This window comes from Rhipicephalus microplus, chromosome 1, assembly GCF_043290135.1.
Source record: "Rhipicephalus microplus isolate Deutch F79 chromosome 1, USDA_Rmic, whole genome shotgun sequence".
Taxonomy (NCBI): Eukaryota; Metazoa; Arthropoda; class Arachnida; order Ixodida; family Ixodidae; genus Rhipicephalus; species Rhipicephalus microplus.
In genome coordinates this window covers 291,453,208-291,477,756 of record NC_134700.1, presented here as the reverse complement: position 1 = coordinate 291,477,756, position 24,549 = coordinate 291,453,208, and the positions used below count along the sequence as shown (strand labels likewise).

Sequence of the window (24,549 nt, the reverse complement as noted above, 5' to 3'; positions counted from 1 at the left end):
AAATAAATAAATAAATAAATAAATAAATAAATGTACAAGGTATATGCTTTTCAGAATCTGTTTATTTGTCAATGTTTCGATAGGAGAATGATCCTCTTCATCTTTATACAGCAATAATCAGTTCGTTATCTCGATTGCAACGCAATATCGGTACTTAGGCATTATACTTATGCGTATACTCTATCGTAGTTTGACCACATTAAAGCAATTTCTGCCAACGCCTCTAGGTCACTTGGTTTATTAAGACGTAATTAGAAAGCTGCACCTTCAAGCATTCGCAAATTATCATACTTAACCCTGGTTCGCCCACAACTAGAATATGCCTGTTCGATCTGGTCTCCCCATCAAAAATACTTAATTGACACATTGAAAAAAATCCAGAATAGGGCAAGCTGCTTGATCACCAATAACTACAGTCCCCATTTCAGTATATCGTATATAAAACGACCACTTTAACTTCCACTCTTGAACATCTGTCGTGAGATTGCCTTGATTTCATTCTTTCATAAAATCACCCAGTCCTCCCGAATCACCGTTACTGCTCTGCACAAACTATATCTCACCTCACGTACGTTTGCAATCAAATCAGCTATTCCAGTATATACGGCTATACAAACGCGTTTAACAAGTCGGCACTCCCACGTGCCATTATTCTCTGGAATAGTTTGCCTGATTACATCGCTGCCGAGACAAATCATGAAACATTCCGTCATATGTTATCGATCTACTTCCTAAAATTCATCGAGTAGATGCCTTCCCGCAGCGCAAGGATGAATATTGAAAAATTTTTCACCCTACACCATCATCAAAGCACATCTCTCGTGTGCTACGTCAGATGAGCTATTTCTGACTGGCAGTTATCCCACCTATCACCTTTTTTTTTGTCCTCGCACAGTGATTTCACTGCGCTGTATTGCCACTACGAAATGTATTGTTTTTTATCTTCATCGCACATGACATTAGGTTTTTATTTTGGAAAACATAAACTCGTTTTAAGATTGTTGCAGCTGTGACATGTAACCGCTCCCTTCTTGTGCTCAATAAACGCACACTTTCGCTTACTGTTTGCATGCGTGCGTCATCTTTACATGTATATACTTATCTATAATGCTTTCTGTTTATTGTAGTGCAATTGTATCTTTTTCACGTATTTTTGTCAACTCTATAAGTATATGTACATGTATCTAGTGTACCTCACCCCTTACTCAATTCCCCCATCAATGGGGCATGTAAGGTACCTTGAAATAAAATAAATAAATAAAAGGGTTGAAGACCGGTCTGGTCTCCAATAAAAACATTGGTAAACAACTTTTTAAAAATGTATTCAGTTTAGGGGCGCACCTCCTGCTGGTGTGGGTCTGTCTTTCCTCCGTTGTTGTTGTACGTAGCATCAACAAGTTGTTGTACGTAGCATGGCACTACCCGCCCTCGAGCGGATATGTGCAATACGGGATGCGAGATGGCGGTACTTGGAGTGTTCACTAGAGTGTTCACAGAACACTCCAACTCTTGGAGTGTTCATCCGTCCGCAGACGTACGGACGGATGAACGCACGAACGGAAAGACAGACGGATGGATGGCCAGACGCACGGACGGACGCATGGACGGTCGCGCGGACGGACAGAATCAGGAACGAACAGACGGACGGAAGCACGGACGGGCTGACGGACGCTTCGCCCCACTCCTCACTCATCATTCACTCTGTGATATATATATATATATATATATATATATATATATATATATATATATATATATATATATATATATATATATATATATATATATATATATATATATATATATATATATATATATATATATATATATATAATCAGAAAGAGACAGCGAGACAATGTGCTCATCATTAGTCACCCCCTGCAGAAAAGGGGCTCAGCCTACAATCAAGGAGAGGAATATTCATGCGCGTAAGATTGGCCGTATCGAAGTAATCGAGAATGCCTACTGCAAACATAGCTATGCAGTGCCCACCACGCTATGATTTCTCCTTTTGCTAATTGCCAACGTACCCTCTATACACGTCCGTGAGGTGCGACGTGCATCTTCACTGCTGCAGACTTTGCAACGTGTCGGTAGCTTTAAATCACGCACTGCATGTGCGATTACCACGCCTTGTTGTCTGGTACGATCTTATGATTCTGCCACGCAATACTGTGCATGGGTTACAGAGACTTTTCCCACTTTATAACATTCTGATATAACCCCACCACGGTGGTCTTGTTATAATAGAGTACACGGCTGCTGACCCACAGATTGCGAGATCGAATCCCGGCTGCAGCGGCTGCATTTTCGTTGGTGGAGAAAATGCTGCAGGCCCGTGTGCTCAGATTTGGGCACACGTTAAAGAACCCCAGGTGGTCAAAATTTCCGGAGTACTCCACTGCGGCGTCTCTCATAATCATATGGTGTTTTTGGGGTGGTAAATTCCACATATCAACATTCTAATATAACTTTTTAAACAGAACTGCTTCAAGGCCAGGTGTTGCTGCGTAGTACTATAGAAAACATACCCGCACGTCAGATGCTTGCGTTAATTTATCGCGTGGATCGAATATGTTTTATTATGTATATGTTTGCATCTATCTCAAATTGTTGCTGACGTACAACGCCGATTTTGTGCTCAAAACTATGCAGACAACGACGCCACAATTTTTATGAAACGATCACTTTAACGCTAACGCGTTAAAACAGACTACCCTGTGTTGCATAACACCAGAATGATCATCAGAATGAATATAAAATTCTGCTCAATATTTGTGGTATTACGCAAATAAATGAAAAACATGCATTATTCCACATTAAATTGACGGCTGAACTTGCGGAACTTCTCTCGTATCGTAAAGAAGAAGTACAGGACCATCGCAACAGTTAAACCGAGATTACATTCGCCATCGACGAAGCGGGATCAGCACGTCGGTTGCTCCTCGTTGTCGAGTGAACGGACGGGTGGAGAAAACGAATCACCGAACAAAGAGAGAAATGTCGATTGAAGCGCAACGAAAAAGGGGAAATAAATCGAAGACGTACTGAGACGTGGCGGACGTCATCGTTTTGGGCGTGCCTGGCGGGCAGCTGGACCAGAGCGACGGCCCACACAGCCCGATGCAGCAGGTCGCCTTTCTCGTCGGACAACTGAGGCGAAACTTCTCGCTTATTCTCCCTCCTTTTCTTTTTGTTTCGTTTCTTTACCGAAACTACGCAGAGAACCACTTGCCCTGAAAGAACCCTTTCCACGCCGTCGCGCTTGCTTTTTCGAGGATCTCTCCCGCCGTGGCCATCATTCTTGGCTGCAACGCCGCACCAAGAGCTGCACAGTTTTCCGGACATTGTGTGAACGATGACCGCTGGTGGAGATTTTTTTTTCCTGGCTTTGCGTCGGCCGGTTTCTCGTCCTTCTCATGCCTTCTTCGTTGTTGTATTCAAGTGTTCTGCACTTCATCTTTATCCCGGTACCCGATGTGTCAGTCGCCCACATTATTTTGTTTGCTTTTAGAAGTTGGACGGCCTGTCGAGACCTTCTTACCATCAACCGCTTGGCGAAGCGTGTGCGCTTCTACTACGTTCGCTTCTATCTGATGTGCCACATTTCGTACTTATTCATTTATTTACTAACTGAGTTGCGATCATTGAAAAATAGAGGATTTATAGAGAAGAACAACGAACATAGTATAAGATGTGCAACCACTGCTCTAACTTTCTTAAGTGCTTGCGAAGCTCACTGTCACTTTTGGCCCCGTCGCTCTTACTTGATACACGTGAAAAGAGAAAGAGGGAGTCCAATAGACCGGAAACCGAGTTCAAGTTTTCTATACTGCACTAATGTGGAGAATTCATTTAGATAAATATTTGAGGTGGTTACGGGCCAAATATCTTAAAGTGGTATTTAACCATGCCATGAGCGTGAACTTAGGAATAATATTGACAACATGGGCTTCTTTAACGTGTATCTATAGGTTTAGGTTCGTCTTCGTGTCACTAGTACCTTCATTTAGGGAGGCAATCGCCAGGCTAATTCCAAGGGCTGACGTTTCGCCCCCCCCCCCTCTATCCGAGATGCACCACGAAAGCGCGGACAATTTAGTGTTCAGTCGTTTCGGTGCATCGGCAAGTGCCGGCTGTGGCCAAAAGAGGCAGAGCCGAGAGGCGATAACAAAACAAAAATATATTCTGAGATAAGGCAGTGCAAACAACACACGAATGTACACGCTCAGCGGTTATCAAATACGGTAAGACACCACTCCAATATTTGCAAAACAATGGACACAAACTACGACACGCGCTACAATGCAATCTCATGCGCTAACTAAGAAAGTCACTGATAGACTAAAATGTTCGTCAAACGTATTCAGTCCAAGGATCTTGGAACAGAGCTTGAATGCTTCTCTTCAAGGAATCACTCACTGAAAGTCCAGCGGTGGTTGCCATTCCAATGCGTCCAAAGTTTTTTCTTTTTTTCCAGAACACTCTCGCGTCGTCAAATGACTGCACTTCAATAACAAACACTTCTTCACCGGCAACACATCGGTTACTCACGTGCTGCTACGGCAGGTCACGTCTTCGTCTACTGGCGGAAAACCTTTGTCACTTCGTCCTTTCAGAATAAGGCTTACTTACAAGTTTCGGCGTTTCGTCGGCGCGCCGCACAGGCAAAGCTGGGGGAAGGGCAGGACCTTTTTCGTATCGTAACGCAACTCAGCAGCATCACGCCCCATCCAGAGATGTTTCTGGATTTCGCTGCGTGTTACATACGAGGAGGTTGGTCAATGTGGCGGCAGTGCTTTCGAGGGGCAGAGAAGGCGCACGCGCGGCCTCTTTTGATGTTTGTTTCTCCGTTGCACCAGCTTCTGTCGCACCTTCCCGGCGCCTCGTTTTCACGTGGTCGATATAATTCGGCGCCGCGCGCTTGGTTTAGCGCTCGTTTGTGACACTACGCATTCACATTTCGTCTTGTTTAAAATAAGTCCACCACGACGGGTGGAATCAAATCTTCTTCGAGCTAAGCAGTGGCGCCCCTTAGGTGTTCAGCTGTAATGACAGGTCACACAATCAGTAGACAATTGGTTGACAAAAGACAGCAAGAAATAAATAATGAAAACAACAGAAACAAGCAAACAAGCACAGAACAGACATGAACACACAGCCAGGATATTTCTCTTGTCAGATACAACTTAAAACGTTGGAGAGGCTCCGTTCGCATGATGAAAGCGTGGCAGCCGATCACCTCCGTGATTAAAAGAATATTCCGACTCATGCCCTCTGCAGTGTTTCCTGGCGGCAGAGTCACCAGCCATGTGGCTAGTGACGTCAGCCGGACGAGCCCGCCCGTTGGTTCAGGCTAGTGTGCATCCGCCTTTGAGATGAACCGCCACTGACTTCTAAAATTGTGTCCGACCATACTATACTGGCGTTAATTGTTCACACATGTCGTAAGATTGCAAAAACCAAGTGCAAGGTTATGGTACATCTATAGGTTTGCTTCTGCTTCGGATATTATAGGTGATGAAAGATGCACCACACTCACTTTTAGGGGCGAAGCTCCTTATGGCGTGGCTTGGGCGTCCCTCGTATGTAACCACCAGTGGCACATACCCGAAATAGGTATAACACTTGACCTCCAAGGTGGTGCCAGTGAGAGATTTCTTCTGTGCGTTGTTTAACAATAAAAAATAGTGCTCAATGTACATGCCAATGGCTGCTAATGGGGAATGAGAGACATGAGCATTCGGCTTTTAGTCAACGCACACGCTGCGATCCCCATTAGCAGCCATTGGCATGTACATTGAGCACTATCGGACAAGAAAGGGATGCTACATTATACTCGCTGGGTGTAACCTCCTTAGCTTTAGAAAGGTTTAGCGAGCGTTGAGCCGCAGTGCCATGAATACAATGAACTTGTATATACCATGAATGAACTCAAGGTGGTTAAAAATGAGAAGTAGATACGAAGCGCAAGCTGTAAGAAAGTAAAAGCCGAATTCTCCTGTCTCTCATTTCTCATTAGCAGCCATTGGCATGTAAATTGAGCCCTATCTGACAGGGAAAGGTTGCTACGTTATACTCGCTGGGCGTAACCTCCTTGGTTTTCGAAAGGTTTAGCGAGCGTTTCGTCGCAGTGCCATGAATACAGTGAACTAGAATATACCATGAACTCGAGGTGTTTAAAGGTGGGAAGTGGACCCGAAGCGCAAGCCGTAAGAAAGTGTGCGTGTGCCACCTCTCGTTTAGTCCTTGGAATGTCCGCTGGATGGCGGTGCTTCTATATGGGGAATATATGATAAAAAGATGCGAGATGGTGGGACTTGGAGTGTTGAATAGATGAACGAACGGACACACAAACAGATGCATGGATGGACGCATGAACGGGCGCAGGGGCGGATGCATGAAAGAACGCAGGGACGGGCGCACAAACAGACGCATGGACGGTCACACAGACGGACGCATGGACGGACGAATGCTTCGCCCCACCCTCCATCATTCACTCCGTGGATATGCTGCCATTTTTTTACAACAAGGCACAGTGCAGAGCTTAGAAACCAGTTTGTATACGTGTTAGGGTTCACCAAATGGTGCAAGTTTTCTTTCACGTCAGCGTCTACACGCAACTGAACACCACGTTTTTTTTTTGCGCAGTACTTAACGACTTAGTAGTGAACATAAACTTACATAACAAAATAGAAAAGCACAGAGCAAGCCAAATATGGAACGAACAATCGACGAAGCCAAGCAGAAGAAGCGACCGGGCACGTCGAGCCGCGAAATTGTGTATGCTCTCGCAATATTCGAAGAACCACGTATTCATGATTAACAGACCCCGCGTGCCCATCTACCCCCTCTGTTTTACTCGAACCTGCAGTTTCCGCTTGTGTCACCTCCTTTCGCATGCAGTTTGTTCTGTGTTCCCCAGCAATTTCGGGAACAGCCAGGGTCCATCGAGCGAACCACCCAAAACTGTGTTGCCCAGTCGGTGCCATCACACACAGTTCCCATCCTCTCACCTGTACGCTTCGAAAGTCACGGCGTGGACCCGCTACGCTCACTGGTCGTCACGGGCTGTCGCCACACGCTGACGTCTCTCGTACCGTCCTTGAGCCGTGCAAATCAGAGCGCGAAAAAGCGCCATACGACGACTTTGTTCTTCACGTTTTGTTTTTTTCTACTCTCCCATCGGCGATGTCTGACGGTCGCACGGGTCGGTTCTGACCGCCCCCTCTCTTTGCCTAAACTTTGTTTCAGCTACGCGCAAACCCTGTGGGCTAATGTTGACCACCTTGATTCGTATTAAAAGGGAAGTAAACAGGCTCCATTTTTTGTACATTTCTCAAACAAGCTCACTGATTCATGAATACAGCCGTGGTCATCACATTTTATGAATGTCGAAGTAATGTGGCTAGCAGGCACCCAACTAAGAAATATAATTTTGGCGCCCGTCCCCAGCACCTGTCCGATCCCCCTCGCACGTGAAGTGATGTAAAGTAGCTCATGGGCAACTTCACGTAGCACTGACTTTGTACATTGGTCTTCTGCTCTGCGAGACGCCTCTAGGGGGACCCTATAGCACCGCTCTGACACGAGCGAAACGTGGACAGAGCCTTGCTCGGTCGTTCATTGCATGCCGATGACGTAGTCGTTGACGTCGTGTTACGTTTCCGATTGGCGTAGTCACAAAAACGTATACAGTGCCTCGATGACGTCGTCGTCCGTGATGGTCGAGGAAAGACATCGAGACACTCTGACGACAACGGGCGAAGCTATACCTTTCTTCGCTGCTGTAAAGAAAGGCTGAGTGAGGAATCAAAACAAAACGAAGAAGGTTTTCTTATGACAGCACTCGTTCGGAAACTTCTTGCGGCAGCATGGTCACATCGTACAAGTGCGGTGTTATTGCTTCATCACATATTCTCACAACTGGCCCTCTATAGTGTGCTCTAGCATGCTTTCAGGCGTTATCTCCTCCTTAACGGAGGCAGCAATCATGTGCCACTCCCCACCCCCTCGTGACGGAGGATCCTAGATGATTCATTAAAAAAAAGTTTACATTTACTCCCAGAAAATCAAGGACTAACGGCGCACCATTGTGAGAAGCACGTCATCGATTCTGGTTCATTTTTGCACCCAAAGTTTTTTTTTATGGACTCGACCATCAGTTTGGGATGTAGAGGTGGACGGGCTGCGGTAAGTCATGCAATCTCGACCCTTCCCCTCTGCCCGTCCCGTGATGGAGAACCGCGCGCCCACTTATGTCTTGAAAAGGCTTGATGTAGCCTGTCTCTTTCTGAAGGAAAAGAAATCCTGGAAGCTCCACCTCGCAGCTCATATGTACAGAATGCCATACAAGACCTTCTGTACTGCTCGAAAGCAACTGATTTAAGCGCTTATTTGTCGCCACACGGCCCTATGCACGTGCATTGGGAATAATCTAGACCACGGTTTCTCGAAGTCGGTTCCTCGGGGCTCCGCGAGCCACTGACAAAAATATTTCGTGGTTGCGCATTCGCACTCACTTTTATGGCGCATAAGAGGTGTGATCGATCTGAGGAACCTCTATTACTCACGCTCGTGTTCAATAAGCACATCTCGGTACATAACAGAAACGTATCAGCTGAGCAGTGCGCAGGAAATATCGCAGGCGACTTGTAGTCAGTCAGAGTCCGAAAGCGGGCCATGTGGTTAGGCTGTTGCGCCTGAATCTCTGAGGTCTTATATTACTCCCCTTGCCTCCCCCCTGTAAATTTATCGCATTCGAAGATAGGTGCTGAAGATGAGGCAGCGGATATGCTACAGCGATTTGCAATAAGATATGCCTGTGAGCCGTCGTACTGGAAAATACCCTAACTGAAAAATGAGCATAGGAATCAACTGAATCCAGAGGATGACATGCGCCTGATCCCGAGTGTCACTGAGCCTCACAAGGATTTGTTGATGCGAGGAAGGTGAGTTCGATTGTATGTCAGTGAATAAATGTTTCATACAGCTTTGGTTTTGAATTTATTGCATGTTAGTGTAGCATAAACCAAACGTAAAATGTTTGCATAAAAACAAAGAAGGGGGAGGGGGGAGGGGTCTTTGATACTTGGTGGAGCTCAGCAAGGTTCCCTGGCACCAACATGCTTGAGAACCACTGATCCAGACTCATGCTTTCTCCCTCTTTCTCTCTTTCTCAGGGGAACTCGTTCTCAGGAATTGATAATCACGTGCAATGAATGACAAATTCTAAAAATGTAAAGGTGTGATACTGTTAGAATCAGCTCTGACTGATTGATATTTGGGGTTTAACGTGTCAAAACCACCATATGATTATGAGAGACGCCGTAGTGGAGGCCTCTGGAAATTTGGACCACCTGGGGTTCTTTAACATGCACCCAAATTTGAGCACACGGGCCAGAATCAGCTCTATCTACCGTTAAGGGACAGTTCAGTATGTGAATAAATAAACGACTGTCATTATCTCACTGGTAGCGTTTCCCTCGCAACTGACTCAGCTCATCCGAACACCAAGCGGTGTTATTTTCCCCACTATATAGTTACCAAGAAAAGCATGTTTTTGCCGTAAATGTTTTTTTCAGTTTAGTTCAGTTTATTATTCATTGGCTCTCACTTTGATTTTTGCGTGTCGTGGCATACGGTAATTTTTCGCGTATCGATTACAATAAGAGAAAGACCAGGCTAGCCTAGAAAAAATAAGAAACGAGCTGACTCATTTACGGTAATCGAGCAACAAACCTATTTTCCCGCACATGCAGACCTGGGCACGAAAAACGGGGCACGCTATGTCGCCCCATTAAATAAAAGCGGAGCAGGCACGCTAGCAGCGTTAATTTATGTAGATCACGTTGTACATAACGCTGCAGTTGGACCACTAAGTGTTGATGACGAGGAGTTTACGAAACCTAACAAATATAGCTGCTGAGAAAGCTGTAACCTGTGTCCCGTGGCAGAGAGCGTCCAACTTCATTACAGTCCAGCGTGCCGACGCTTAAATTATCCTGCGCCACCCGCCTACTTCCGCGTGCGGACCAGCAGGCCTCTGCCCCGTCCCATGACACTTGCCACGCAGTAAACGCTACCGAGCAAGGACGAAAATGCAGTAAATCTGTTTTCTTCACTGCATGGTCAAAGAAAAAGAATAATCGTGTGCATGGCGAAGCTGACGCGACCAAAGGTGACAGCAAGGAATTTGCTGCTGCAGGGTATAAACAGACAGGCTAACAAACACCACCACCATACTAAGCGGAGACTGACATGCAGGTTTTTGAATAATAAAATGGGTAATGAAGTATTTGTTGACGCCAATGTTCCAAAAATATTGTCGAAGGTTTTTACGTTAAAACTGCCCTCCGTATTGGCCTGGTGTGCGACCGATGGCGGCGCTGCGAACCACGCTTGCATGACGTAAGTTCTAGAATTGGCGTGCTTTCTCTAGGCGCGGCGTCATATTGAAACCGTCCTGGTAAAACTCGGCAAAGAAGCAGTTAAATTGGTTATCTTGTGTGTGGTGGCTACCGACGTTGTTCTAAAAACCATGAGTGTCAGCTTTTAACGCTCGTTTTAGAAGCACAACGCTTTGTTTTTTAAAACTGCGGCTGCTTGTCTCCGTGGCAAGTGATGCATAATTGTGGAATACTGCCCTGTGCCTCTGTATGATCCCCCACCCATGAAAAGGGCGTTAAATTTTACAACTATCCATTGGACCTGACGCTGAGGAGAAATTGTATTGCCAAACTATAGGGAAAGCGCCACACGTCTTCATCAACTGCATACATGCAGCAAACACTTCGCCGACAGTGTCGTTTGCTATGTATACCCGCCTTACGCTCCACTTTTCGGTAAGGTTTCAACCATGTTTCAGCGCCTTGATTGATTGGGTAGGTTTTGGGACGGCACTTTGCCGGGTGGAAGTCACCTACGCTTTAGCCTGTGCGGGGGAAAGGGAGCCGACGACGCGGCCTCCGAATCGTGTCGGGTAAGCGCACCTCGTCAGCTCACCTGACATGTGATATTATGCATCTTTATTTGGTTGGGTTACACACACACACACACACACACACACACACACACACACACACACACACACACACACACACACACACACACACACACCACAGCACGCACCACACACACACATACACACACACACCACAGTACGCACCACACACACACACATTCTCATACCAAATTAACTGCCCTGTGTGGTATTATTATGAACTACTTCAAAATGCCGCTCTCACTGAGCAAACAAGGCGGACCTTGCCCCCTTCCCGAGTCGCACCAGCACTATACCCCTCAGGACTTATCTTACTGCAACGGAACACGGGCGTAGTATTGTGCTTTGCCGACGCCTATAAGTGCAACTCAAGCACGATTATCTCAAACTTGGTAATTTGATGCTGCTTCGTATTTCTATGATGGTCGATTGGCTGCCGAAGCAGCATTTTAAACAGCTGCTCTGCAGTAAATATCTCATCTGTTGATTGCGAGTGCCAGAGTGGTCGAAATAAGCGATTCTCACATATATCCTCGTGTTCCCTGTCACTATCATTGCACGATAGAAAAAAAAATATCCTAAGGAAAATAGCAGGCGTGCCCTTCTTTTTAGAATTTTTGTGAAAGATAACGTTCCTTTCACGGGCCGACCAAATGCACCGAGGCACGGAGCAGTTCCTCACCATTGCGTACAACTCGATCGCCACGTGGAAGTTGTGCTGAAGGTTCGCAAGTCCACGTGTTTTCATGACCAGAGCCGCGATGGTGATTCCTTCTCCATTGACGGCATCGGCTGCGCACATTCAACAACGTGGCCTGCGTTGTATACAACACAGCGCCGCCGACGAGACACCTCGATGCTTCGCTTGCGGTATCTACACGCTTGTAGATGCTGAAGAAAGGCCAGCCATTGAGATTTCAATTTCGAAACACCCACACGGCGGAAACTGCAGATGACAAGCGAGATCATGGATAGTTTCCCTTTTATATGACCAGCAATGTGGTTGGCGGCATCGGCATGCTTATCAGACATCTGGGTGGTTTCTTGGCTTTGTCGGTTTGGCTGCAGCTAAAACAAGTTCATAATTGCACTCAAAAACATTCGTTGTGGGCGTTAGTCGACCCTCGTGAGGCTGTTCCTTCGACATAGTTCCCGCCCGAAGTAGGCGATCTGTGCACAGAAGCAGCGGCTGCTGCAGCGCGGTTGAGAGTGGAGTCCACAAACTGACGTCACACGCGAGAGAGCGCCACTCCAAGATCTTGAGGCCAAACAGCTCGCACGTGTGTGTGTGTGTGTGTGTGTGTGTGTGTGTGTGTGTGTGTGTGTGTACTAACCGATAAATCAATACAGCAAACTTGCGAAACAACACTGTAGTAAAGTTGGGCAGGTGGTCGGAGTTACTATAGAGTAACCAGACAAACTTAGAAACCTGAGATTAAACGTGCGAATAATTGAATAATCGCGCATTTGAAAGCATAGAATCGTAACCATCGCGTTTGCGGTCGTTTTGCGAAAATTTTCTATTAGAAGTATTTTCTATTATTTGCGAAAATTTTCTATTAGAAATAGAAGTTTTCTATTTAGAGCTATAGTTTGCGAAACATTTTAGAACCAACGGGAGCTTATACAGAACGGAGATTAAAAAAGGCGATACAAAAAAAAAGATAGGTATAAAAGGTTCCCAGGCAAGAGCAAAAGAAACGGAAAGACCCATCATAGCACAAAAAGACTACGTTCATTCATTCATTCATTCATTCATTCATTCATTCATTCATTCATTCATTGAAATACACAAGAAAGTGGCGGGAGAAGCCAATCGTAATACTTCTGAGAGCACTCGCGAGGAAAAGAGGGATGAGAAATACAAAGTAATGCAAAAATATAATGAACCCTTACAACCTACATTAAGAACCTCACAGTGATTGACTAATCCCATTACATGATTGTGGGGGCAAGATGTAGAGCAGCACTGCAGTGATAAAGCGAAGAAGCATCGACTCAGTAAATTTTTTCAACACACGATGCAATAAAGCTGAACGCGTGAGATATCAGATGAATGCCTTTTGCGTGACGTAAACACTATACCAAGTCCCGTACAAGCCGTTCAATACAGTCATCTGCGTTTAAACGGTTTCTGTAATGTTTAGTACATCATCTACCAGAATTTCCCAGCTCCCAAACTTTTTGTTCGTTGTCGTATGAGCTTGATTGAGTTTACATTGATAGAATTAAACTCCACTTCGGGCACGACATAAAGCGATTGAGAGCTGTTCGAAACAACAGCGCGTGACGCCTTTATGCCCGCGTCAATTAATCATGTACCTCTGAACTTCACTGCTAGATAAAATATAAAAAAGAAGACCAATCTGGAGCAGAATGCACTGTTCTACATCATTGGAGCGCATAAGCATGACAAAAAAACTGAACCGATAATGATTAGAATGAGCCTAAACAGTGAGCCTTCTTTCGCACCCAAGCATACGAAAGGCATCGAATGACATTGTGGCCCGAAAATGTGTAGACATTTGTATTTCTTCGTTTGTATTTCAATCACTATATTCCGCGGTGAGAAGACGGGTTATATCCGCATTTCTTTTTTGCTGTATGATTAATTTATTTCAGCTTTTCTTTTGGTCCATCAAATAAATGTACCTCGATGGTGAGTTGATTAATTAATTAAATAATAAATCGACCAGGTTGCTTTTTACAAACTCCTTTTCACCTGTGTATTAGGTTACACAACTTTTTTTGCTCTAAAGAGAATAACGATCACTTTCCCGCGAACAGTATAATTCGACACCATGAACCGGCAGGATTCTTTCAGGAAGCGAGGTTAATAGATAGGCGCAAGCACACAGCCGACTGTATACGCGTGGATAAGAAGGCCGAACAAACCCGAGGAGAAAAATCTCGTGAAGATGCTCCAGACGTGGATTAGTGTACGCTTCCTCGTGATTCGTCGTCTACGTGTCGTGCGGTGAAGGTTAGGGATCGTTTCAGCTAATCAGTAACGATATCCGGCAGAGTGTTAAAAAAAGAAATACCTCGCGCATTCTGTGCTATACTAATCCTTCTGGGACTAGCTCTCATTCAGGATTCACTGCGAGCCGCTATGTGAGGCATATAATGGTACTGCCCTACCTTCTGATTTTCTTTTCTGTCTTGCTGGCATTCCTAATCGCTTTAGCTGCGGTATGGTGCTAACTTGTCGAGATGGGGTTATCAACGTTTTGGCCACAGCGTTGCTCAAGAAGGATAGATTCAGAGCGGAGCATGCCCGTTGCGTTGATTACACCGCGAAATATTTTGTCACTCTTCATTTACGATCAGCCTTTCCTCGTTGCCTATGCTGCGTTGCCAAACAACGCTGCCAATGCAACTTACCGCTCGCACGAGTGCCTTCAACGAACGAAGTCTGATGGTGTACACTGACCTTCCTCACGCTGGCGCGAGTCGTGCTTGACTGGGTTGATTGAAATCGAATGGGTGAGCACTCTTCCACGGGGCGTGGTATCCATTGCGAAATGAGGTTTTTTTTTTCTTGCAGACTGACCCATCTCTTCCGGGAAAATTACCCAACTTGGCCTTAATATTGGCGGCTCTGGTTCGCGCAGCTTGTCTTGTCTCATTCGTGGACCACACTTCAGCTGCACCTCCAGCTGCTAAACAGTACGGGCAGCTCACGCTCGCTCAAGTCATCAGAATGCCAGAGCATCACCGATTTCCTAACGCTACCGCTATTGTGTACATTTCTCAAATAAGCCACTGAAGATGACACACCTAGCACAAAAGCGACTGTGCATTTATTATCGGTCATAAATAGGAATGTCGCTCGGGAAATTTATTGTATCTTTAGCATTTCTTTATAAGTGTTTTAATATTAGTCATAAGCCAAAACATCGCTCCAGATATTTACTGAATCATCAGAATTTAATTATAAGAAACGAGCACGAAACAGCAGGCATGCGTGAGACCTCTGCGGCTGGTAGGTAAGAGCTGTACCGGGTCTTTGAACTGTGGCAATCTTCAAAAGCCATTTTAAATAGAAACCGTACCAAACCAAGAGGCTAGCCTCACCACGAAGCTAAGCTAGACTCAAACAAGAAGCTAGGCTCGTTAAGCAGAAGTGTATAAGTGTCTGACAGCTAGAATAGCATAGTCAAGCAAGGTTAAGATGGTGCAACAGAGATAGAACGGAGGTCATAGTGAGACGTCACGAAAACTATGTCGTCTAGTCACATCTGGCAGCTTGTTCGGGAACAGAGGCGACCTTCATTTCGTACAAATTTCAACTAAGCCCTATTTCTTGAAAGCATGAAAAGCCAGACGACTTGTGCACTGGCCGAAACAGACACGCACTGCGTAGACTTCTCCTAAATCTATAGATATGTCTCACTTATTGACATTACGATTACTTTCCTTTGATTGAGAAGCGCCTCTCATAAGATGTACCGGACGAGGTTGGAAAGGGCTTGATCCAAGTTCTTTCGTTAAGACACCGAATGCGTGTCAAGTTCGCTATTATCATTACTTTTCTACGTTCCTGTAAGCTTCAAAGATAGGACTCCAGCGAAAAGCTAGTTACGCCAGTATAAAAAGCACACCCTTTACTCCGCTAATGAGGTTTCATACTCTGTACTGAATACATACCGGTGTTCACAGTGATTCACAGAGAAGGCGACTCGCACGCTGGACGGCTGGACGACTAATGAGGATCTGGATTCTGTTAGAGACGGGCAAGATACCTCTTGAGACGACAGCGTAAGTAAGCGCGATGAAGCGTCGAGATATTCCATCCGCTCATTGCTGAATTTTCAGTGTATTCGAATACTTGTATCAAAGAACGCGAAGAAAAATGAAGATAAAAATATTGCCGTTGTTGAACTTCCTTTAACCAAATTTTCGAGTGCATGCTCGGTTTCTTGCAGCACAGACACTGACTGCATGATAAGCGCCGTCGGTGCTCTCGACTTGAAGTCGCAGGTGCATGCTAATGCGAACGGCACAGAATATGAAGTATAATACACTCCCTGCTCGCGCACTCTTTTAGATGCGAAGTATATATATGTTATGGGCTGTATTCCAATACTCAGCGTAGAAGGCTGAATAGACGGCTAAATGGGCGGGCGGCCATCTTAAGCCCCACTCCAATTCTCACGTAGCCGGCAAAATAGAGCGCTCCGAGAAGTCCGCATCGTAGACAAATACGATGCAGGCTACTTTGCTCTCTAAACAAAATGGCGGATCAGCGAATCGCTCATATAGACCAGATCTCGCCAGAATGGTCATCTGCACACAAGCTGACCCTTTCCCAGACGCTCAATGTAGGTAACGTTTATTTGTTTTTTTTTTATTTTAACACGAAATAAGGCAGAAAATACAACTGTTACGTTTGTTTATTTTAGGTTTTTTTTTCTCGACGCGAGGTGGCGCATCGTCGCGTAAAAGCCGTCCAGAAAGTGTTCCAATTCTCGGACAGCATGGGCTCGGTGCTGTCTTCTAAGCAGTTTGCGTAGACTGTCGCCGTGCTGTCTAAGAATTGGAACACTGCCATGGTCGAGCTCAATACAGTGTGCAATATGAGCACCCTTATTGCGCATGCGCTTCCCATTCCCCTACTCTCCGACAGTCCCCCTCTATCCCCTCGCAACGCCGACTCAAGCAGCGTCTGCTAGCCTGCGCTCGCTCCCCCCTCTCTCTCCTCTAGACATCTCTCCCTGCGGCTTTTACACCCTCATTGCACATGTGCGTCCCCTCCTCTTCTACGCTCCCCATGTCTCACCGCGGTACGACGACGTAGGCAGCGTCTGCTAGCGAGTGTTTGTGTTTAGGTAAAGTGTTTAAGGATTTGGAGTGCATTGAAATCTACTATGGGAGAGCAAAACGCCATCTTAACCCCTTGATTGAAAAAAAAAATATGGTTGACCCCTCCGTCATAGGAATCAGTAGAACCCGAAAGTATAACGTGTTTTTACCAAATTCACAGAGGTTAACCAGGTACAACCTAGTTAACCTCCCTCACTTTCCTTTGCCTTCTTCTCTCTCTCAATCCCGACGACTAATGTCCATCATTATTGATTAAAGAGACCCTTCTGGTCGTAGACTTTTGTTTTAGCTGCAGTAAACGGGGGGAACGGAACCAGAGAAAGCGATGTGAGACAGCTAGAAGAGCGTGACTGATTGGACACCAAAATAACACTAATGCTGCCTATTCGGGGGCATATTATATTTATATTGCACACCACTGCCCGACCGGAGCAAAACAAAGCCAGCGTTATCTTCCCTTTGGCCGGCCGCGATTGGATACCGGAGCGCTCGATTCAAACGCGCTTCCATGGTTTTGCACAACATCGCAAAGGTAGGCTGTTCATTTCGCAAGCGGTGGACGTAAGTCGAGTAATCACGGCAGTGTTTCCCTCTCCGCTTTGTGAAAGTTCGTGAATCACACAAGCACTGGCTATCCGACACAACGTGGCTAACATTCCGCAACCGGTGAGGAATGGAATTTCGAGCCAAGGCAACAAATCCCCACACTGGCGAAGCCTTCCCGTGTACACGGCCTCTGTGAAACCTAGAACGGCAGTGGAGAATGCGCTCGTACACCATTAGCGGGAGCAACAAACGTGACTTTTATTGAGTCATCTCGAGGACAGCGCTCACTTTGGTGCCTCGACTCGCGGAATGTCTTCTTCGCGGAGTCAAACGAATCCAGCTGAAGCGGGAAAAATGCATGTGTGCGTCTCTGTCATTTTCTGTAATCACTCTTTCATAAAAGCCATGCAGCATTGTGAGAGCTGGTTCTCTGCTTCAACGTAATTAGCAGATTCGTTAGCACTAATGTTAAATTCCAATGGCCGATCCAGATCAAGTTTTTCTGCCCTGAGTGGAGTGATCACATTCCAATGGTAGATTGGGAGCGTGAATTGTGTGTTCCAATGGCAGATTGAGAGCAACCGCAGATCACGCATTGCACCGTGGAGCGAGAATTCCCGCTTCGCTGAAATCGGCGGATTCGACCGGAAGTACAAGTGACGTATTCTGTGCGCCCGCCTTTCATCCAATTACCGATAGATGTCCGGACGACGTTTTGTTCTTTCTCGCAACCCCTCGTGCTCCTTCGCTAGATTTCCGCTCACCAAGAGCTCCCGTCGAGACGCGCGCTTTCCAATCGTAGATTTGGCGAGAGCAATCCCGCTCGGATCTGCACGCTCCATTCGCAATCCGCTCCAGCGCTCGTGATCTGCCATTGGAACTCAACACAAGTGCTAGACTTGTTCTTTTTTTTTTGCTAACCACTCAAATGTACATTATCGTAGTAGTTTGTAGATTCTCAAATTTTGCGCAACACGTTATCTTGATGAAACTGCATGCTCGCTTGTTTGTTGCTTGCTTGATTTATTTATTTATTTATTTATTTATTTGCAATACCCTCAGAGCCAAAAGGCATTACAGAGGGGAGTGGTTGCAAAAGAAAAGACAAACATTTTTACAAATGCAGCGGCGAATCTTACATCGAGCAGAAGATCTTAATTATACAGGTTAGCTAACAGGCTTTATAGCAAACAAAAACGCGGGAATGATGAGAATTACATCAAGACAGAAAAAACGACAAGAAAATAACTAATGTACAGGAACAACACAGCATCGGGTAATACAATACTTTGTTGGCTGCAATTACACATAATTAGCTAAGACACTTTTGAAGTGAAGGTGATTTACAATGGTTGCCACTGATGCGGGAAGCCGGTTCCAGTCCTCGGAGGTGCGAGGTATGAAAGACCGAGAAAAGGTGCGAGTCCTGCAAGAAGGCAACCCGACGTTATGGGAATGATCCAGCCGGGGTGAGATATAACTAGGAGGCAAGATAAGACCGTCCCGCAGCGATGTGTGATGAAACAGCTTGTGAAACAAGTGGAGACGAAACATTTTACGACGGGATGAAAGTGAAGGTAAGTTGAGGCTAGATTTCATGGCTGTTATGCTAGCTGTCCTGTTGTAATTAGAAAGTATAAAACGAATTGAGTTATTCTGTACCATTTCAAGAGAGTGTGTTAGGTTGGCATGACTAGGATCCCATACTGCAGCAGAATATTCAAGTTTAGGTCGTATTAGTGTAGTGTAAAGAAGAAGTTTCAAGAAAGAAGGGGCCGTTGAGAAGTTGCGGCGGAGGTAACCTAACATTCGGTTAGCATTTTCAATGACGTAATTACAGTGAACAGCCCAGGTCAGATCAGTTGTTATATGCACCCCAAGGTATTTATAGTTTGTCACGGATTGAAGAGGGGTGTTATCAAGGTAATAGTTTGGAAGTTGATGGTTCGCTCTCGAAACACGTAAAAATTGGCATTTCTTATTGTTTAATTCTATGAGCCATGTTTTACACCAAAGAGAAATGGAGTTAAGATCATGTTGAAGAGAGGTAATATCGCCATCACAAGTTATCTCTCGGCAGATTACGCAGTCATCCGCAAATAAATGAATATTGGAGGTAATGCAGGACGGTAAATCATTAATGTATATAAGAAAGAGCAGTGGGCCTAGTACGGAGCCTTGTGGTACGCCGGAATGAACGGCACTTGGTTCAGAGCTTACATTATTAACTGAAACAAAATGAGAACGATTTTTTAGAAAACATTCGAGCCATGTTAGAAGCCTGGGATCTATATTAAGTTCATTTAATTTGTGCAACAGCCAGTTGTGACAGACTTTATCAAAAGCTTTGGAGAAATCTAAGAATATGCAGTCGGCAGAGCTATTTTGGTCGAGAATAATGTTTAATTTGTGTGTAAAGGCTACAAGCTGGGTTTCGCACGAGAATGTTTTTCTGAAGCCATGTTGGTGACGCGTAAAAAACGAGTTAGACTCAAGGAAGGTTGCAAGGTTAGAGTACAAAATGTGCTCCAGTATTTTGCATGGAATGCTAGTAAGTGAGATCGGTCTATAGTTTAATGGGGAATGCTTGTCACCGAACTTGTGAAATGGCACAATTTTGCCAATCTTCCATTCGATTGGTAATACGCATTCGTGAAGAGACTGTTGAAAAATTTTAGTAAGAATAATGGATGAGTAGGCACAGGTACCTTTAAGGAACTTGGTGGTAATCAGGTCACAGCCCGGGGCGGATGAAAGTTTGAGGGACTTAATTATGTTTTCTACACCAACAGAATCTATCATAATTGGGAACATGACTGGGTAGTTATAGCATATCTTAGGTGGCACAGGAACATTAATAGTGCGACAGAAATTGCCAGTGAAAGAGATGTTGAGAGATGAAGCGCACTGCTCAGGGGCTATAGCGTCTCCAGAGCCATTGATAAGGGTTATCGTTTGTTCACTACTTGGGTTTATGACGCGCCAAAACTTTTTAGGATCGTTGGATAGCATGGATGGAAGAGTGGTATTGATAAATGTGTCTTTAGCAGATTGGATGACTCTCATGTACTCAGCAGACGCTAATTCGTAGGCATTCCATCGGGCAGCGTTGTTAGAACGCTTTGCTAATCTGTATAGACGCTTCTTTTCGTTAGATAGCCGTTTAATGTGGTTATTAAACCAGGGGGCGTGTAAGTTTGTAGTGATAGAGCGGACGGGGATGTATTTGTTGGTCAGTTCATCTACCTTACGTATAAACAGATTCCAATGAGTTTGGACAGTGCGTTCATCGAAACCCTCCAGAAAAGTTTCAAGAAAATTGCACAGGTCATTGTTAATGCCTTCAAAATTTGCTTTATTATAATCGCGAATTATTTTGGTGCTCTTAAGCGGCTTCGGACGCGGGAGCTTAATGCTGAACGACAATAAAGAATGATCACTTAGGCCCGGTGCATAGGTAATGTTCGAAACAACGTCAGGACTGGTTGTTAGTACGAGGTCAACGGTATTGGCGGTTGAAAATGTTGTTCTTGTCGGTTCATGAACTACTTGAGAGAAAGAAAATACAGAGCACAGGTCCACGAATTCTTTGGCTAATGTTGATAATGGAAGTACGGTAGGTGGCTCGGTAGCCGAATTAATATTAGGAATGTTGAAAGCACCCAATAGAAATAAAGGCAGGCTAGGATAACGAGAAGAAACTGTATGTGTTATGTCATGAAGGTCATTTATGAAGTCGGAAGTGTGATCAGGGGGACGATAGCAAACGCCCACGATTATTTTCTGATAACCAAGTTCAATGATGGCCCATAAAATTTCTAAGTTGCTTGGGATATGTATACAGTGGGATTTGAGGTCTTCCGAAATTGCCAAAAGGACACCGCCCCCTTGACGGTTATTTCTGTCGCAGCGATAAATTGTGAGGTTACGAGTGGTTTGAAAAATTTCGTTGTTTTGTACCTGCGAGTGTAGCCAAGTTTCCGTTAATACGACAACATCGGCGCAAGTCGTATCTATGGCAGAAGCTAAGGAATCGCGTTTGTTAATCACACTGCGAATGTTGGTGAAGAGAACTGATACGCAAGGAATGTGGCGACCACCGCCCCTCACGCCCCCCTATGCGCTAGACGAATGCGCAGCACTCCCTTTGTGTTTTACCGGCGCTACCGGGGTAGCGGTTGCACTCACGGTATCAGTTACAGAATTGTAGATATAGTGGTTTTTGTTCATTACGAGCTTGTTGTACCGAATCTAGAAATCGTCTGTGTGAGTCTTGGCAAATTCGTACAATTTCTTTCTTGCGTGACACGTGGTAGGCGAAAAGTCCTCGCTTACTGAGACGTCTTTTTCCATCAGTTTTTTGCGCACGGAGAGTAGTTTGTTTTTAGTGTTAAAGTTCGAGAATCGCACCATAACTGGGCGACATTTACCTGGATGATATTGCCCCAAGCGATGCGCACGCTCAATTGCAGTCTCGAGTAACGGGTCTAAAACGTCACGCAAGACTTCCCTTACGTGCATCTCGGTTTCCTCCCACGTTTCGCGGTTGTCCGGTATACCTCGTAGAATGATGTTATTGCGTCGCGACCTGTCCTCCAGATCATCAACGCGTGATTGCAGGGTATCTTGTTTAGATGTTAATGTTTCGACGGAACTCTGAAGGTGCACGATATCTTCATCCATGCGATCAAATGTTTTCATTTTTTCTTCTACGGCGTCTAACCTCTTCTGAATAGCACCAACTTTCGTTTCAATGCTTTTCTGCCCAGTTTTTATGGCTTTTATGTCGGCTATTAGCTCCGCGTGGTTCTTTGCCGATTCCATCTGCTGGGCATGAACCTCCTTGAGAAGGCAGAAAAGAATATGTGTATGCTGTGTAGGATCATCGGGTAAGTCCTCTAGGTCAATAAGGGCCTGGGGACGGGTATTACGCGGCCCGGGATTTGTCTCGACGTCACCAGAACACAGCAAAATAAGGATCATAGAAAAGCACTCAGAAAACGTTTCACATAATACGTGTGGGCAAGGAAGCAGCAGTAAATAGCGGTTATCACTTCGCTTAGCATGTAGCGAAAACCGTTTACACACCTGCGAAATGCAGAAGCGGGATGCGTGAGACATGGTGTCGGCACTGCCCGCTTGCCCACTGAAGCGGTAGTCGTGCCAGCAGCTGTTTAAGTAGGCCGCTGGAACTGGCGACGTCACCGAGGATGGTGCTGCGCAGAAATCCCGGCGCACCATGTCAGGCCAAACGAAGAAAAAGCCATGTTCTTGATTGCGGTCGTCCGAAGGTTGGCTCAGCGGTGGCAGCGGGACTGGATTGTCCGTTGCCGTGAGTATTGTCGGTGAAAACGGCAGCAGAAGCAGCGTAACCAAAGCCTGCGAAATGCAGAAGCGGGATGCGTGAGACATGATGTCGGCGCTGCCCGCTTGCCCACTCAATGTGATTGATTAACTGACTGATAATCGGTCGTTGGACTAGGATTATAGCGCTCGCCTTCTTACCCAATGGTCACGGGATCAAATTTAGGTGGAGGAGAATGCGCCATGTACTTAGATTTAGGTGCTAGTTGAAGAATACCAGGCGATCGAAATTTCCGCAACTCTCCCCTATGGCGTCTCTCGTAATCATGTCATGATTTTGGGACGTCAAGCCTGAACAATTATTCAAGTGATTTTTCATTGACAAAAAAAAGCTTGAAATAATTGATTGATTGATTGATTGTGTGAGTGAGTGAGTGAACTATACTATTTCATAGCAGTTTCCACGTGGTCAGAGGCGTCGTCGTGGAAGATACCCATTAATTTTAACTGCATAGGCTTCCTTAACATGCATCCAAAGAACAAAAGTTGCTGTTTTTCAATCCCATGTTCATTTGGCCGAGCATCGAACCACCAGCCTGATGGCCAGCAGCATAACTCTGAATCCACAGAAGTGCGTTATTTGCTTATGAATTTGTGGCGAAAAATAACACATAGTGGTTTGGGCGTGCATTCAACTACTAAACATGATGCCGGTCAGCACACACAAAAAAGAGCGTTCCTTGCGAACGTGTTTTTTTTTGTGAGTGGGCTGACACTATAGTGCGAGCCTTCTTATACAAAGCTGCACCAGCCCAGAAAACTGGCATGTGCCCTTTTCATCCAAGAAATGTGAGCTAGATAGGTTGGCTCCAAGTATCGGGTCAAGTCCTCCTTTTCATATCCTTTTCCACGGAGAGCACCTGCGCAGTTCACCAGCCAATCGCTTTTCGTGCCCGCGGGCGTTCGGGATAATTGGCATCCAAGCCCTGTTCTGAAAAGCGCAGGTATGTTACCGCTTCTCCAACCACCCCGCCTCCTGCGGTCCTTCCACAGTTTATCATATTTTGCATGGCACCTTGAATTTGGTTTATTTTCCTTTTTATATGGTGACCGTTACCCTGTATCAACTCACGTATTGCGCCCTGCTTAGCACTGGAACTAGTTTTGTTTACCTTAAATAGCCCCTTCCTTAGAGTTTCAATCTCTACCTGAGCTATTCTTGCTCCTTCAGAATCCAAAACCGATAATGCAAGGGGCAAAGGAAGAATAGATGCCATGCTTTTTTGATACAAATAAAAGCAATAAAAGATGATCGCGTGGCCCCCTTTTTTTGCCTATTGTGACAAAGAAGCTTGTGCTCATTTCATAGCTTTTTCTCTCTTTTTAACACACAATAAGCGAGTGCGTTTTTACCGAACAAGAAGCAGGCGCACCTATGGGTTCGAAGACGCGCAGAGCAGTAAAGACTTTTTAATACGTTTTGTGTGGCAATGTAAATGGCGGCTGTCGGGAATGTATGAGATGCCACTGAAATCTGAGAATAAGAAGGAAAGCAAAAGACAGTATCGCTTCGATAGGAAGCAGCCAAAGGCTGTTGCTAGCCTCAGATGGCTCCCTGACAACAGAGTTTCTCACATGAATGATTTTTTTCTTTGTTTTTTTGACTCCGCGAATTCTGATACAATGCAGCAGCGTAAGGCTAACAGCAGTGGAACGGAATAAAAGTATGTAACGGGAAGTTCAGCCTCACAAAGCATGGTAGAAGTCTAAGTGAGGTATGTGATGTTAGGCACGTGGCGCAATCATTCTGATGCCATAATCGAAATTCAAAACCAGTTAACCCTAACTTTTTTCTGCCCATCGTATATTCT

The 24,549-nt window shown here is 45.3% G+C and overlaps 1 protein-coding gene across 1 annotated transcript in view; it reads left to right on the top strand.

Moving 5' to 3' along the window:
* Positions 1-18,722: 18,722 nt before the first annotated feature.
* Positions 18,723-24,549, top strand: part of Trpm (transient receptor potential cation channel, subfamily M) — a 145,339-nt gene continuing 139,512 nt past the window's right edge. Inside the window, exon 1 of the mRNA XM_075868926.1 lies at positions 18,723-18,791. Within this exon, the coding sequence (XP_075725041.1) occupies positions 18,723-18,791 (69 nt within the window). The remainder of the gene's footprint in view (positions 18,792-24,549) is intronic.